This window comes from Gymnodraco acuticeps, unplaced genomic scaffold, assembly GCF_902827175.1.
Source record: "Gymnodraco acuticeps unplaced genomic scaffold, fGymAcu1.1, whole genome shotgun sequence".
Taxonomy (NCBI): domain Eukaryota; kingdom Metazoa; phylum Chordata; class Actinopteri; order Perciformes; family Bathydraconidae; genus Gymnodraco; species Gymnodraco acuticeps.
The window spans coordinates 78,392-93,935 of record NW_022990008.1 but is presented as its reverse complement, the minus strand read 5'-3'; the positions used below and the strand labels follow the sequence as shown (position 1 = coordinate 93,935).

Sequence of the window (15,544 nt, the reverse complement as noted above, 5' to 3'; positions counted from 1 at the left end):
AGACGTTGAAGTCATGCTAGTAATAGTGGTTTTAATTTGCATTTTTTTTGGCCACTTAATTCGTCAATACATTAAAATGTATGTTTTCAAGGGAAGCAGGAAGATGCTCACTTTGGGTTGGCTTGAAACAAATACTGTAAAGCTTGAGAAACACAGAACAACAACTGAAGGGAGCAATTGGCCAATGATAGTAGTAAATCATCTAGCAATCAATTAGTGCAAACAATACATTAAACATCAAGGCTAGTACAGCAGATACACACAATTAAAAGATGCTGTAATGCTCTCCCATACTGAAGCCTTACATTTATATATATATCAGAATCTATGAGTTAAAAATGGTATGAAATGTGTAGAAACTAGATATCCACTTTACTTAACCCTCCTGTTGTCTTCGGGTCAAATCTGACCGATTTACTACTTTCATCAATCATAACTTTTTTGTTTTACATTAGATTGCATTAAGGCTTTATGATATCCTTCACAGTAGACATTTGAACATATAGCTACAATGGCTGATCACCACTTTCATTGAATTCTGGATGATTTAGTCAACTTTGAAACACCCATGGTGTTAGTAACTATACACACACACACACACACACACACACACACACACACACACACACGTTCCCCCCCCATTATGTGCCCAATCTCCCCCCATGTGAATCACGCCTGGCACACACACAAAACAATTTGACACATGTCCCGCTCTTATGTGCCCATCCCCCCACATGGATCACACCTGGCACACACAATACATGTTCAGTGTCTGTTCTTTGTATATTTACTGCAGTTTTTCATGTATACCAGTAGTCGGATACAATATGTACAGTTTGAAAGGGTGTGAAATGAAATGTGGTGATTAATGGTTTTTGTGTTCATGTAATAGCAGTTAAAACAGGACCGGTCAAATTTGACCGCGAACACCAAAGTAAGGGGGAAACGAAGACAATAGGAGGGTTAATTATTCGGGTTCACCTCTGTTGTATGCTTTAATTTGATAGACTTGAAGACAACACACAAAGGATCACATTTAGATGGACTACTTACAATATAGACACTCAAGCAGATACAAAATAAATAATTTAAAACAATAAATTAATTTCTGTATAAAGGAACATATATGCTTTGTACAACAAAATACTTCATGTACAATCAAGGGGATAAATTCTGCTCATCTATTGCCTCAAGTCTAAGGATAGTTATGATGGTTTCGTGGTTATGAAACAATCCTATCAACCAGCCATAATGAAGGTTTCAAACCATCTCTAAAGGGAAAGAAGTTAAATGCTTTTGACAATAATTAGCATCTGTTTGTGTTCTTGCTGACTGGTTATTAATAAGGCCATTAAAACATCCATAATTATAGTTGTCTGATGTTTTGTTTTGCACGGCTACATGTCAAACTCAGACTTGGGAGTTTTCAACAGTCACAATACACTGTTTTTTTTTTAAACAGCTGCTAACAATCTTAACAAATTGTATTTACAAGCTTTCTTTGACATATATACATTGAATATACTGTACAACGTGAAGGTCACCAACACATATTGTCCTGTTATCCTGCAGTTTAGCACCTTTACTTGAAGTAGTTGAGCCCCGCCACTAAGAAGAACTTCTCCAGGAACAGCTCAGAGTCCAGGACGGCGATGTGAGCGGCGCGGCCGATCAGAGTGTTGGCCGTGTTGGGAAGAGCGTGGAAAACATTCTGTCGGATCAGACGGCACTCTTTGGCCTCAACGATTGGCTGCAGGAGGTTGTTGATCATCTCGGTGTACACGGGACCTTTGGTGCAGAAATGAGGAAAGGTCAGTGAGTCCTACTAACATTCATATCCCAACAAAGACATCCTGCAGCTATCTCACAAGGTGTAGCAGCGTCACATGTTATCTATTTTTATTTTTGAGTTTGTTCTAGTGGTTTATAATTATTTGAATTTTAAGTTGTGCCTGTTGTCTGAAACATGTGTGATGATACTGTAGATACCATGTATTTTACTTCAAACCAAATCTACCAATGGGTACAATTAATCGAATAACCTATAAAACCACAATATTAGATTTTACGCTTACATTTTTTGGTACAGATTTACACTCAAGCCTCACTTTTAATAAGTGGTTTCAATTTTCTTACAACAAAACTTCATAAAAATACTATTAAATAATATTATTTTCCACTTTCTGTGAGTGGAATATTTTTACTTTAGTCCTTAACATCACTTCATAGATTCATAGATTCATAGTGTTCATAGATTTTCTTTCTTCTACTGTATATTTTCTACGTTTAAATTGCATTTTGAGATGTTTCAATTCTAGTACTACACTGAACAAAAAATATAAACGCAACACTTTTGTTTTTGCTCCCATTTTTCATGAGATGAACTCAAAGATCTAAAACATTTTCTATAAACACAAAATAACCATTTCTCTCAAATATTGTTCACAAATCTGAAAAAGTCTGTGATAGTGAGCACTTCTCCTTTGCCGAGATAATCCATCCCACCTCACAGGTGTGGCATATCAAGATGCTGATTAGACAGCATGATTATTGCACAGGTGTGCCTTAGGCTGGCCACAATAAAAGGCCACTCTGAAACGTGCAGATTTGCTTTATTGGGGGGGTCCGAAATCCAGTCAGTATCTGGTGTGAGGGGTAGAATTAGGGTTAGGGGTAGGGTTAGGGTTAGGGTTAGGGTAATGTTGTGAATCGAGTGGCCCATGGTGGTGGTGGGGTTATGGTATGGGCAGGCGTATGTTATGGACGACGAACACAGGCCACTCGATTCACAACATTACCCTAACCCTAACCCTACCCCTCACACCAGATAATGACTGGTTTTCGGACCCCCCCAGACCCCCCCAATAAAGCAAAACTGCACGTTTCAGAGTGGCCTTTTATTGTGGCCAGCCTAAGGCACACCTGTGCAATATTCATGCTGTCTAATCAGCATCTTGATATGCCACACCTGTGAGGTGGGATGGATTATCTCGGCATTATTATTATCACAGATTTTTTCAGATTTGTGAACAATATTTGAGAGAAATAGTTATTTTGTGATATAGAAAATGTTTTAGATCTTTGAGTTCATCTCATGAAAAATGGGAGCAAAAACAAAAGTGTTGCGTTTATATTTTTGTTCAGTGTATTAATTTCTACTTATGTGCAATGCCTTGTTTTGCTTTGTATGCAGCTGCAACGCAAACATGTCCCAATTTGGTATCAATAAAGTATCTCTTATGTTATCCTGTCTTATATTTATACATGTTCTGAATTACAGCCCTTCAAAATGCCATTGATTTCACTTAATGTTGAGTAGGAAGTTGAAGTCTCCCTCCCAGGTGAATCTGGTCAGGCCTGATTTAGGGAAACCAATAAGACAGAGCAGGAAGTTTATCTCCGTTTCTTTTCACTTGATCTTGTGTCCTTGCTGGTTCTTTGTTTTTTCACGGGTCCAGTTGTCCCGTTTACATTGATTTATTTCTATTAGGTTTGAATGTTGTTCTGGGTTAGTAGCCAGAGCCCAGATTCTCTTCTTTTGTGAAGTGTGTCCGACCCATCAGCCCTCAGTCAGTTCACTTGATTTGGTATTGATTTGTTTTTTTGTTTGACAATAAATTGAATGTCTTTTTAGCTGCTATTTAGCACTTTGTGATTGCTTTTAGCTGTGAAAGGTGCTTTAAAAGTACTCTATTATTATTACTTCTTGAGTCTTCCAATTATTTTGGACTTCTTTTGTATAAAGCGTCCTCTAATGGTAACAGGAAAACATATAACCTTGTTCATTTGAGCTGCTGTAAAGTAAATGACAGGTTAGCTGTTTCCCCCTGCTTCCAGTCTTTAAGCTAGGTGTCAGCAAGTCTTTCAGTTTTGTGTTAAAGAAAAGGCCAATGTGGCTACATGTGGTGTTTACAGGATAGTGGTTTAAGGTAAAACAAGGGGGAAAAAGCCATACTGTCCTACTGAGTTAATTAAACCCTTTTTTCCACTGAAATGTGCGTGTATGCAAGTTGATGAAAACCCACTTCAATCAAGGTGATAGGCTTCTTTCAAAAGCACTTACAGTGGTTACTTCTACTAATGTATTTTCAGTCCAGTTGGAAAGGGGCTTGAGAAAACAAAAGTCACAATGCCCAATCTCTAGCTTGCTGTAGCAGCATATCTCTAGCTTGCTGTAGCTGCATGCTAATAGACATATTGAATTGTGAAAGTGTGCATTTATTTGCTTTGGAAAATAAATGTCGACTCAAAGGAGAAAGGATGTGCTATTTATTCTTTCAAAAATAACATAGTGTCACTTTATATTATCCCGGTTAGTTGAACTAAGTGATGTAACAGATACTCTGGTACAGTATTTAACTTGTAGTCAGTATTGGCATTGCTATTTGTAAAGAAAAACTGGGTTTGTTGTTTTAAATACTGAAAGACGATCCAATTTAGCGATACAGCATGCACGCCTCACCTGTGGTCCTGTCCTTAAGAGCAGTTTTGCACATCTCTATCCTTGCCGAGTGGAAAGGAACGTATCGGTCCTGTGGAGACGCCACCAACACCACGTTCTTGAAGAACTGGAGCCCTGAAACGGCACATAACAAACAAGATAATGAGACTGCAGTACGTGTGCCAGACAGACAAGAAGACAAAGTGCAATCACAAGAACAATGACAGGCTTGATACGATAAAACCGTGTTTTTTTTCTCAAGTCTGCTGTCAGTGTGCTTTTAACGGAGTGCGCTGGTGGGTTTCCAATGACAGGGTTTGGATCATTTTGTCAGCCTGCCACAGCTCTGGAGGGGTAAAATAGTGTTTTCAGGCTTATCTTCTTCAAGCCTGTGTGACAAACGACTGCTTTGTTCCACTCTAACAGTGGGGAGGCCTCTCACAGGGGTTGAGTGTTAGCGAGCTGACACGTACAGATATTTGACAAGATTTTCATGAATATTTGAACAGGTTTGTCTTTCATGTAATAGTCTGTAAAGGGAAGCCAGTCGATTATACTGGTCTTTGTTTCACACGGTACCTGGTTTCTGACTCAGCCGACATAGAGGAATGTTTTCCGTGGCTCCACGTGCTGCCTCTGAAGGTGAAGCCTTGTAGCAACGATCCTGATTTCTTCAACTTCTGCCATTAACCACAGACCTGAAATAACACAAAAAAACTCACAATCAAGCATCGGAAGCAGAGCAGATATGGATCGGTATTGGTAGACGTTGGTGGAAAATACTGAATGTCCTCTTCCAATGTCGGAGAGTAACATGCATAAACAAGCGTACCCCAACTTGTAGCTGCTGAACATGACAGGATGTGTGATTACCTAGAAGAGCATACAGGACTGTTTTAGGCATATGATAGCTATGTGTATTAACATGATGATTCAGCCTCTATGGAGATAGACATGACAAGCCATGCTCTTTCTGACGTGGAAGCTAATCTGAAGTAAACATTGAAGACTGCTTCTATTCCTCCATCTTGTGACTGTAACTCCCTCTCTTGCCGATATACTGAGAAAAGTCATCATTTTAATATTTTGAGAAAAAGTCTTAATTTTGAGGAAAAAGTCATACTTTTTGAGATTTTGAGAAAAAATTCAGAATTTTGAGGAAAAAAAGTCTGGATTTTCAGATTTTCAGAAAATAGCCAACATTTAGAGAAAAAACTCAGTATTTTGTTCATGACAGGATGTATGATAAACAAGAAGCGGCATTCCTCCATCTTGTGACTGTGTAACTCCCTCTCTTGGATATCAGCATGTGAAGGACACTGCTCAGGAACTAGTTGATGCTCTGTATGTGATGACTACTTCCATTCTGGAGAGGATCACAAATACATGGATCCTGAGATTGAAGCTCAAGCCGGGGACCAGGGATATTTTTCTAACAGTAGTAGTAGTTGTATTACTAGTAGTAGTGGTAGTGGTATAAGTAGTTGTAGTAGTAATAGTAGTAGTTGTATTAATAGTTGTATGAGTAGTAGTGGTGTTAGTAGTATAAGTTGGAGCTGTAGTAGGTTGTACTAGTAGAAGTAGTAGTAGTAGTAGTAGTGGTGGTAGTAGTATAAGTAATTGTAGTAGTAGCATGTGAAGGACACTGTTCAGGAACTAGTTGTACCAAATGCTCTGTATGTGATGACTACTTCCATTCTTGCAAGGATAATAAATACATGGATCCTGATATTGAAGCTCAAGCCGGTGACGAGTGAGATTTTTCTAACAGTCGATATAAAAAGCTGCTGAGGAGCACAAAACACGGCAATATGCATTGTGTAAATAAAGCAGTGTGCAGTTTTTTCGCGCGGTGACCTCACCTGTGCTGACCAAAGTGCTGCTGTTGTACAATGTTCCCAAGTGTGGGCCGGAAAGCGAGAGGAAAGTGTGCAGTTTGGGCAGATAGCAGCGGAAACGAGGCCGCGTCAGCACCGATCGGATGATGACGTTCCCCAGAGAGTGGCCGATGAAGCTGTTGGCCGAAGACAAACAACTATCAGTGAGAGAAACTCACAGCGTGAGTGGGCGAGTGGAAAAAACAACGCCTCCAACTCTGCTGACCTCTGACACCGTGAGCATCGCTTATTATAGATTCTTCTGCATGTAGGAAGTAGTTCGAGCTATTTTGAGATTCTAGCTACAACATTTGGTCATTTCAGAAATGCATTCACTTGTTAAACATTCTCAACTTAATGACGCTAAACACAGAGGATATAGCATACAAATGAATAGCTCTCCCAGCAGATTCATGAAGCTATATGTCTGTCACTTCGTTTAATTACTAAAACCCCAAATCCCTCATTGCTGTTCCCCCTCCTTCTCATTTATCTCCTAAAATATAGCAGTAATGTGGGAAGAACCAGATGCTGTTGTGGCAGTCCATTGCCTTTGTTTTTGATACTTATTCTCTAGAGAATACGCCACAATAAAGTAAGTTGGGTAGCAACTCTTACAAAAGAATAAATTGGCACATTGAGGGCAATTAAGTGGGAAGATGAATGGCTTAATTTGATGAGAACCAGGCAACACACGGCAGCATAGAGGAGCACAGTCCATCAAGTGAAAGTCAGAAACCTATTGGCACGCTATGATAACAGCTTTTCATCCATGTTGTGCTGCTAATCCTTCTCGGGAACGTAGAGACAATAAATTATCATGAAACAGGGATTCTCAGGAGTTAAGGCATTCATGCTGAGGATGGGCAGTCTCTGCTGCCATCTACTGCCCAAAGAGAATGAGTTTATAAGCGTATAGGATCAAAGTAAACAGCTGAATAAAACATTACTTTTTTCTTATTCGTTATTCATGTCGATTATGGTTACACCAAAGACAATTTTTCACAAAGTGTACAAAAAAGTGTTCAACCTGACCTAAAATGTACATTTATGACACAAATTGTATCTTTACATGATTTTAAACCTTAAAAATATATACAAAATCTACATTTATCGATACACACACAAGCACGCATGTATTTATACTCATAATTGCAGATTTACAGAGACAAGTCTTACATAAAACCTTGCAAACATTTTGTCCCCATAAGGGAGGCGAGTCCCCACACATGACCGTGTAAACAGATGTAGGTCCCCACAAGTACAGTAATGCTAGGCCACACACACACACACACCATGTATACATCACTTCAGCGGACATTACCTTGACTTACATGCATTTCCTGGAGACTTATCCTAACCTTAACCATAACCAACACGTGCCTAATCCTAACCCTTACCCTTAACCTTAACCAAGTCTTCACCCTAAAATTAATGATTCCCCTCATGGGGACCTCCAATTTGTCCCCATAAGGGAGGCGAGTCCCCACACGTGACTATGTAAACAGATTTAGGTCCCCACAAGTATAGTAATGCTAGGCCACACACACACACACACACACACACACACACACACACACACACACACACACACACACACACACACACACACACACACACACACACACACACACACACACACACAACCCCATTACAAACCCCCCAAAAAAGTTGTCCGAATGTTGTTCCACTCAGTTCTGTACTGTTCAGTCTGGCTGAGTTTGTTCTGGGTGCTTGTAACATTCTGCTTAAATTGATTGAATCCCCCCTCTAACTCACATAATCAATCATAATCAATCAAAAGGAGAGTTTAATGTGTGTGTGGCACAGTTTTAATGTAGAGCGACTGACCTGATCCTGCCTATAGTGAGATTGTACAGCTGGACGTGCTGAATGATCTCATCCAGCAACCTGTCCGTCATCGTGTCGAAATCTGCAAACGTGTCGATCTGCAGGGAAAGAAAAACCACGGTAGTCAGCATGCTACAAATCAACTTCGAAAATGTTTCATGTGATACATTTTTCCCCATTTCCCCAAACGTACCTGGTTCCTTTCAGACATGAGGAAGTCCAGTCTGGATCCTGGAAGTCCCAACTCGATGAAAGTCTTCACCAACCGGAGGTCTGCGCTGTTTCCTACGAGTAGAGAGGAAGATATGTAGTTTCTGGCACATTGATCATTTACGCAACACACCTGGCATTGGTGTTCACAGAACAAACAATGCAAAGAGATATTTCTAAGTTTGTAGGACAAGGTTTAACCCTCCTATTGTCTTTGTTCCCCCCCCCCCTTACTTTGGTGTTCGCGGTCAAATTTGACCGGTCCTGTTTTAACTGCTATTACAGTAACACAAAAACCATTAATCAGCACCAAATTTCATTTAACACCCTTTCAAACTGTACATGTATTGCGCGTGCCAGATGTGATCCATGTGGGGGATGGGCACATAAGAGCGGGAAATGTGTCAAATTGTTCTGTGTGTGTGTGTGTGGGTATGTGTGGCCTAGCATTACTATACTTGTGGGGACCCTAAATCTGTTTACACAGTCACGTGTGGGGACTCGCCTCCCTTATGGGGACAAATTGGAGGTCCCCATAAGGGGAATCATTAATTTTAGGGTGAAGACTTGGTTAGGTTTAGGATTAGGTTTAGGATTAGGGTTAGGTTTAGGATTAGGCATGTGTTGGTTATGGTTAAGGTTAGGATAAATCTCCAGGAAATGCATGTAAGTCAATGTAATGTCCCCTGAAGTGATGTATACATGGTATATGTGTGTGTGTGTGTGTGTGTGTGTGTGTGTGTGTGTGTGTGTGTGTGTGTGTCGTGTGTGTGTGTGTGTGTGTGTGTGTGTGTGTGTGTGTGTGTGTGTGTGTTGTGTGTGTGTGTGTGTGTGTGTGTGTGTGTGTGTGTGTGGTATCTGATCCGGATGGTTACTAATTCCTTTTCTTTATGGCGGTCATGTTTGACCGGGAACACCATGGTGTTACAAAGTTGACTAAATCATCCAAAATTCAATGAAAGTGGTGATCAGCAATTGTATATGTTCAAATGTCTACTGTGAAGGATATCATGAAGCCTTAATGCAATCGAATGTAAAACAAAACAGTTATGATTGATGAAAGTAGTAAATCGGTCAGATTTGACCTAAATACAGCAGGAGGGGTAAGAGACCATACTACATTTACAATTGTTAAAAGACACTAGAATAAAACAATAAACTAGGAATGAGGCAGCTCATGACAGGCTCTCTAAAGCCAGTTTGATATATTTGGTTTTTGTTATATATATATTTTTTTCAAATGTGGTTTCAGCAATGGCACACAATGGAGCATATGCACTCTCTGGCGCAAACTAAATGTAAGTGTTGCTCGTTGAACTAAGACTTATTTTAATGTCAGAGGAATCACTTCTGTCACGTGCTTTTATCACAAGGCAATACTTATGTTGATGTATAATGTTTTTATAATTGTTATGCTATGATGTTTGTATTTTGTCTTTGCTTGCTTTGCCCTTTGAGGCATTTCTTGTGATTTGGGGCTTTAATACATTTTGATATGAACATTATATTTAGAAAATAGCTTTTCTTTTAATATGTAACATTTTTTAAGTCATAATACTACGATCCATAAAATCCCTCCTCCCATGTCTTGGCATGTTTAACTCTTGCAGTGGTATTTTGCTGCCAGTGAACCAGAACCTTGCATGTGGACTCACCATCCAGCCCGTGGACACACACCACGAGGTGAATGCCGTCATCAAACTCCTCGTCATCCTCCTCGGGGGGGAAGTACGGCAGATCTGAGGCCAGGAGAGGAAGGTCGCTGTAAAGACTCGCCTGGAAGCTCAACTCCTTCAGCAGATCCTCTTTGGCTTTGTAGAAACTGGAGGAAAGGGAGACGACGTTTGGTGAAAGAAACCATGAGATTAAATTGCTAAAAGATGCTGATCTAAGATTTTATTATGCAGTAAAGTTTATATCATACATCTGTTGCATTTTGTATTTGATTAATTCAGTTAACATTTGTCTACTTCTGAGCAAACCTCCACACAATAGTCTCACAGACTTATAAGCAGCTTCTCTAAGTTGTACACCCTGTCGTCTTGCCAGGTTACAGATCTGAGCTGTGAGTCAAAACGAATCTGACTCCAGCTCCTGTACTTTCTGCTCATCATGATGGATTTGCCTGCTCTCTCTTTGATGTTACTAAACACACTCACCTCGCCTTGACTTCGCACCTCATGTTTGCCCTCAATGCATTTTGTTAGGCTTTCCAAGCACGAGTAACTGCCAGCTACGGCTCCACATGTCAACAGTCATCTCCACATACCCATAACACCTTGTCTTTTGGCTTTATGTCTGTAGTTGTCATGGATTATAATATTACTCCAACAAAGTTATCAAAAAGGGCACAAATTCAAACAAATGTCCAACAAAAGCTACTTCTTTTGACAATCCAATAATCCAGTAATGAATCTGAAGTTAGTGGATAAGTCTAGGTCTAAGTCTTTAAGTAGACATGTTTACATTGGCGTTTAAAACACATTTTCAGCAGGCTCTGTCCTATGTTAACCCTCCAAATGCCTTTGTTCCCCCCCCTTACTTTGGTGTCCACGGTCAAATTTGACCAGTCCTGTTTTAACTGTTATTACATTAATCATCAAATTTAATTTAACACCCTTTCAAACTGTACATATTGTATCAGACTACTGGTATACATGAAAAACTGCAGTAAATACAAAGCACAGTCACTGAACATGTATTGCGTGTGCCAGGTGTGATCCATGTGGGGGGAGGGGCACATAAGAGCGGGAAATTTATCAAATTGTTCTGTGTGTGTGTGGGTGTGTGTGTGTGTGTGTGTGTGTGTGTTTTATCTGATCCGGATGGTTACTAATTCATTTTCTTTATGGCGGTCACTTTTGACCGGGAACACCATGGGTGTTACAAAGTTGACTAAATCATCCAAAATTCAATGAAAGTGGTGATCAGCCATTGTATATGTTCAAATGTCTACTGTGAAGGATATCATGAAGCCTTAATGCAATCGAATGTAAAACAAAAAAGTTATGATTGATGAAAGTAGAAAATCGGTCAGATTTGACCCGAAGACAACAGGAGGGTTAAAGTGAAACATGAACTCACTTTAGCATCCGTTCATTGGACTCGTCGTCCATGTTCAGGGGATTGAGCGAATACGAGGAGATGATACCGAAGGAGCCCAGCGGCTGATTGGTGATCGGCGAGGTAGCCTGGCGAGCGGACATCCCATTGATGGAAGGAGAGTCTCTCAGAGCAGAAGAAAATGGCAGACAGGTGGGGGCGCAGGACACCGACATGTTCACCACCTCCACCATCTTCTTATTCACGAAGGCCAGCCCAGAGTTGGGTATCTTAGCGGGCTTCGTCTGGCACTCTAAAGGCTCTTTTTCACTGGTTGATATCCCATTGAGGTCGACAGGTGATGCGATATCATTGGCTATCAACCCTGAAAGGTCACTGGGCCTCTGAGCAATGTTTCTGGGGAGATTTCTGGTTTGTTGAAGCCCTAAAAGATCCAGACACTTCTGGTCTTCAACATGGATCACTTCGCTCTCATGGAAATGTTGCCACTCATCCTTAGAGTGAATTCTCTCTTGAGCTGCTGCACTTTTATGCACACATGATCTGTTTCCACAGCTGCAGGGAGCTGTTTCTGTTTCAGCTAAATGCACATCCTCCACTGAGGTGCTCTCTCCACTGGTGTGTGTTTGATGGTTCTTATTCTCCCCCTGGCTGCCAATAACAGCACTTTCCTTCACATGAGGGCTCTCGACAGACTCTTGTAAAATCAGTCCTTCAGACACACCACTTAACACGGAGTGGGTTAAGCTCGTCTCTGGCAGGTACTGAGCAGAGCTTTCAGAGCTAATACTCTCCTCCAGGATAAGATTTGTCGCTGAACTCGGATCCAGGTTGCTGTTCAAAGAAGAGCAGTTGATATTCAATGAATGTTGCACTAAGCTATCTATTTCCTGGTTGAGCACACGGTCCTCCTCAGTGTCTTCAGGGCTGCTGATCTGCGGTGCTGACACAGATTTGGTCAGTTTGCTGAGCTGCCTCTGATCATCCTCATAGGGCAAGGAGCTAATAGAGGTGAGGGAGGCTTGTATACCTCCGCTGCCGTTGCTCTCCATTTGGAGGCCTTCCAGGGAGCTTCTGTGAACCCGGTGGCGACACACTATTTGTCGTGGGATCTCTCTTTCGCTGGAGAAGTCGAGGGGAGGTCTGCCTCTCAGCACAGCCTCGAGGGGCCAGGCCACTGAGCTGGGCTCGCTCTCGATACCTGAGTCAGAAATAACCGAGGACGAGCGCTTCATGATCTTGGAGCCCACCAGGCCTCCGCGGTGAATCATCTCTTTTCTGAGATCGCCCGGAAAGGTTGGTATAACCGGATGTGCGTAGGAAGTCTGTACGCTGCCAGGAGGAACATCTTCACTCTCATCGTCCATAGAGTGGTTTAATGGCATGGCAATATCAGACTCCTCTTCAGTGTTTTCACTCTCTCTTGCGTTGCTGTCACTGGTTGCATCGCAAAGTTGCACGGTATTTTCTAACTGATGTTCAGGTGACTCATCACTGATGTTATTGGTGTCAATGAGGGGGTCGTGGTTTGAGGAGAGGACATCACAAGGCTTAACTTCAATGAACCTCAGATCTGGATTACAGCTGTCCACATGCTGGTCTTGTGTTTCCTCTGGTTGCTTTAAGAGTTCTGCCTCTAGTAGAGAGGGTTCAGCATTGTCTTTAGTTAGGATGATGTTCTGGGTACTTCTGATGTTAGTGCTGGTCTTACTCTGCTCTGCCATGAGTGACATATATGTGGGCAGGTCCATGCAGTCATCAATGTCCATTTGATCCTTGAGTTTTGCTGCTGTTCCGTTTTCCTGCCTGCTTTCAAAAATCCCATTGAGACCTGGGTTGGTCTTCCCATCAGCGGTTGGCACATGTGATTCCCACTCTGGAAAGAGAAAGGCATTGCACTTAACTTTATGTAATAGTGTTGGGAAAATACTGAACGTCCTCTTCCAGTATCAGAGTACACATGATAACAAAGGTATCCCAACTGTAGCTGTGTACAGGACAGGATGTGTGATTACCTAGAAGAGCATCAGGACTGTTTGAGGCATATGATAGCGATGTGATTAACATGATGATTCAGCCTCTATGGAGATAGACATCAAGCATGCTCATTTCTGACGTGGAGCCAATCTGAAGTAAACATTGAAGACTGCTTTCTATTCCTCCATCTTGTGACTGTGTAACTCCCTCTCTTGGATATCAGCATGTGAAGGACACTGTTCAGGAACTAGTTGATGAGAGGATAATAAATACATATTGTGAAGTAAAAACTTCTTTGCAGCAATGTTGAGCCAATCATGAAATGAGGGAAACTGGATTCGCCTGTCAATACACTGATATTTATTGAGAATTCGTACAGCCGGAGAGATCACAGTATACTACAGTTCTCATGTAAGATACCAGCCAACTCTGAAGACAAAAGCGCCAAGAACACATCTATACCTTAGAAGAGGAGGGCCCTAAAACACGCAGGTTTTCCTTTAATGCATGCCAGATGTCGAGACAAAGACTCGTTGCATTGCAAACCCACATGAGCCAAGCTTCTCCCCCCACAAGACATCAGATGACCTCTTGACTTGTGTCTTCCTGAGAAGCTATGGATCACATTACAGGCAGGAATACACTTTAACCATTAAACAGATTCCCGAGGACAAGTCACTAAACTCTATATACTTTAACAAGACTAAAATATTCCTTTACACATATGTTCTGATATTGAAGCTCAAGCTGGTGACGAGTGATATTTTTTTAACAAATAGCAAAAGAAAATGTATTTTGCTGAGAATCATTTATTTCCTATATTACCTGTTTGAGGAGATTCCACGTATCGGTCCTCGAAGATGATCGGCAAGCTGTTCCAGTCTCCATCGATGTCCAGGCACTCGACAGGTAGAGGAGGCATCTTGGTCAGATAGTCTGAGCTCCGCACGTCTGCAGCTATCTGGCCATGTCTATTGATCCTGAATGAAGAAGAAGAATAATACCATGATTGAACTTTTCTCCATATGTAGAATAATGTATTTTATCATGGGTGGGCTAATATACGAAAGCCCTGTAAGAGAAGTTGGCAGGGCAAACAATCTTGAGATCCATTGTTCTAAGTCTGATTCAAGTTGATTTATCTCGTTGGTTCATGACTTGAGAACAAAAGTTCCTTTTCTTTATGTGTGAAAGATTAAAATAAGGTTTTGGCAGGTGAACAATCTGAAGCAGCAGCATCTTATCTGTAACTAGATTCCACCGGGTCCGTCTGCGGCGCGTTACGGCTGCACCGCGGCATCCGCAAGGATCACGGCCACTCTAGTCAATGGGTGCTATTCCACCAGACGCGCCGCGTTACGGCTCAGAAGCGTCCCAGAAGCGTCTCGCCGCTGGGCTCCGCTCGAAATAGGATTGAAGTCTATTTTTCGACGCGACGCAGCCGTGAGGTAATGTCGGGCAGGCAGGAAGTGGAACGTTCAGAGCATATATATATATATATATACGCACACACAAACTAATTTTGCAGACCCTATCCCTCCGTAGTCTTTCAAGTAGGAGAATAAATGCCAGCGTTCTCCTCCGGTTTACAGGCACTGTGTAAATTATATTTATAAAATAATTATGATGATGAATGCATTTTTTTACCACTAAAATACAGCAACACATCTTTGAGTCATGTCGTTTATAACTGGAACATTACAATTATTATGAACTTTGTCTGTACAAAGTAGCCTGTCCAGGAAATATGCCCAAATCAACAAAAACTGAAACGCGCCCGGTAGGGTATGACGCCGGAGGAGGCCGGACCAAAACCGCGGTGGAATCTAGGGGTTAGTGTTTGTTGTTTTTAAGCTAATTGTGGCTACAATAGGCTGAAGTGCAGCACTACCCAATGATCTATTACCAGTCAAAAGTTTGGAAACACCTTCTGTCTTCTCTCGCAAATGATGTTAAGTTTAGTTAAGTGTTTTTGACTTTGTCTAGTGATTTTCCACTTTATTTTTTAATAGTAACCTTCCCTCTCGTTTCAGATACTCTGACCTCCCTTCCTTGTGTGTCTCCCACTCCTGTGATTGTCGACCCCGCCCCTGATTGTTTCCACCTGTTCCCCATTACCTGGTGT

At 41.4% G+C, this 15,544-nt stretch overlaps 1 protein-coding gene across 1 annotated transcript in view; it reads right to left on the bottom strand.

Moving 5' to 3' along the window:
* Window positions 1–789: 789 nt before the first annotated feature.
* fam135b (family with sequence similarity 135 member B) overlaps window positions 790–15,544 on the bottom strand; it is a 78,205-nt gene continuing 63,450 nt past the window's right edge. The window contains 12 exon segments of the mRNA XM_034213046.1: window positions 790–1,788; window positions 4,463–4,576; window positions 5,021–5,036; window positions 5,039–5,077; window positions 5,080–5,124; window positions 5,126–5,139; window positions 6,304–6,455; window positions 8,170–8,267; window positions 8,363–8,454; window positions 10,035–10,201; window positions 11,464–13,318; window positions 14,245–14,399. Of these exon segments, the coding sequence (XP_034068937.1) occupies window positions 1,583–1,788; window positions 4,463–4,576; window positions 5,021–5,036; window positions 5,039–5,077; window positions 5,080–5,124; window positions 5,126–5,139; window positions 6,304–6,455; window positions 8,170–8,267; window positions 8,363–8,454; window positions 10,035–10,201; window positions 11,464–13,318; window positions 14,245–14,399 (2,953 nt within the window). The 3' untranslated portion in view covers window positions 790–1,582.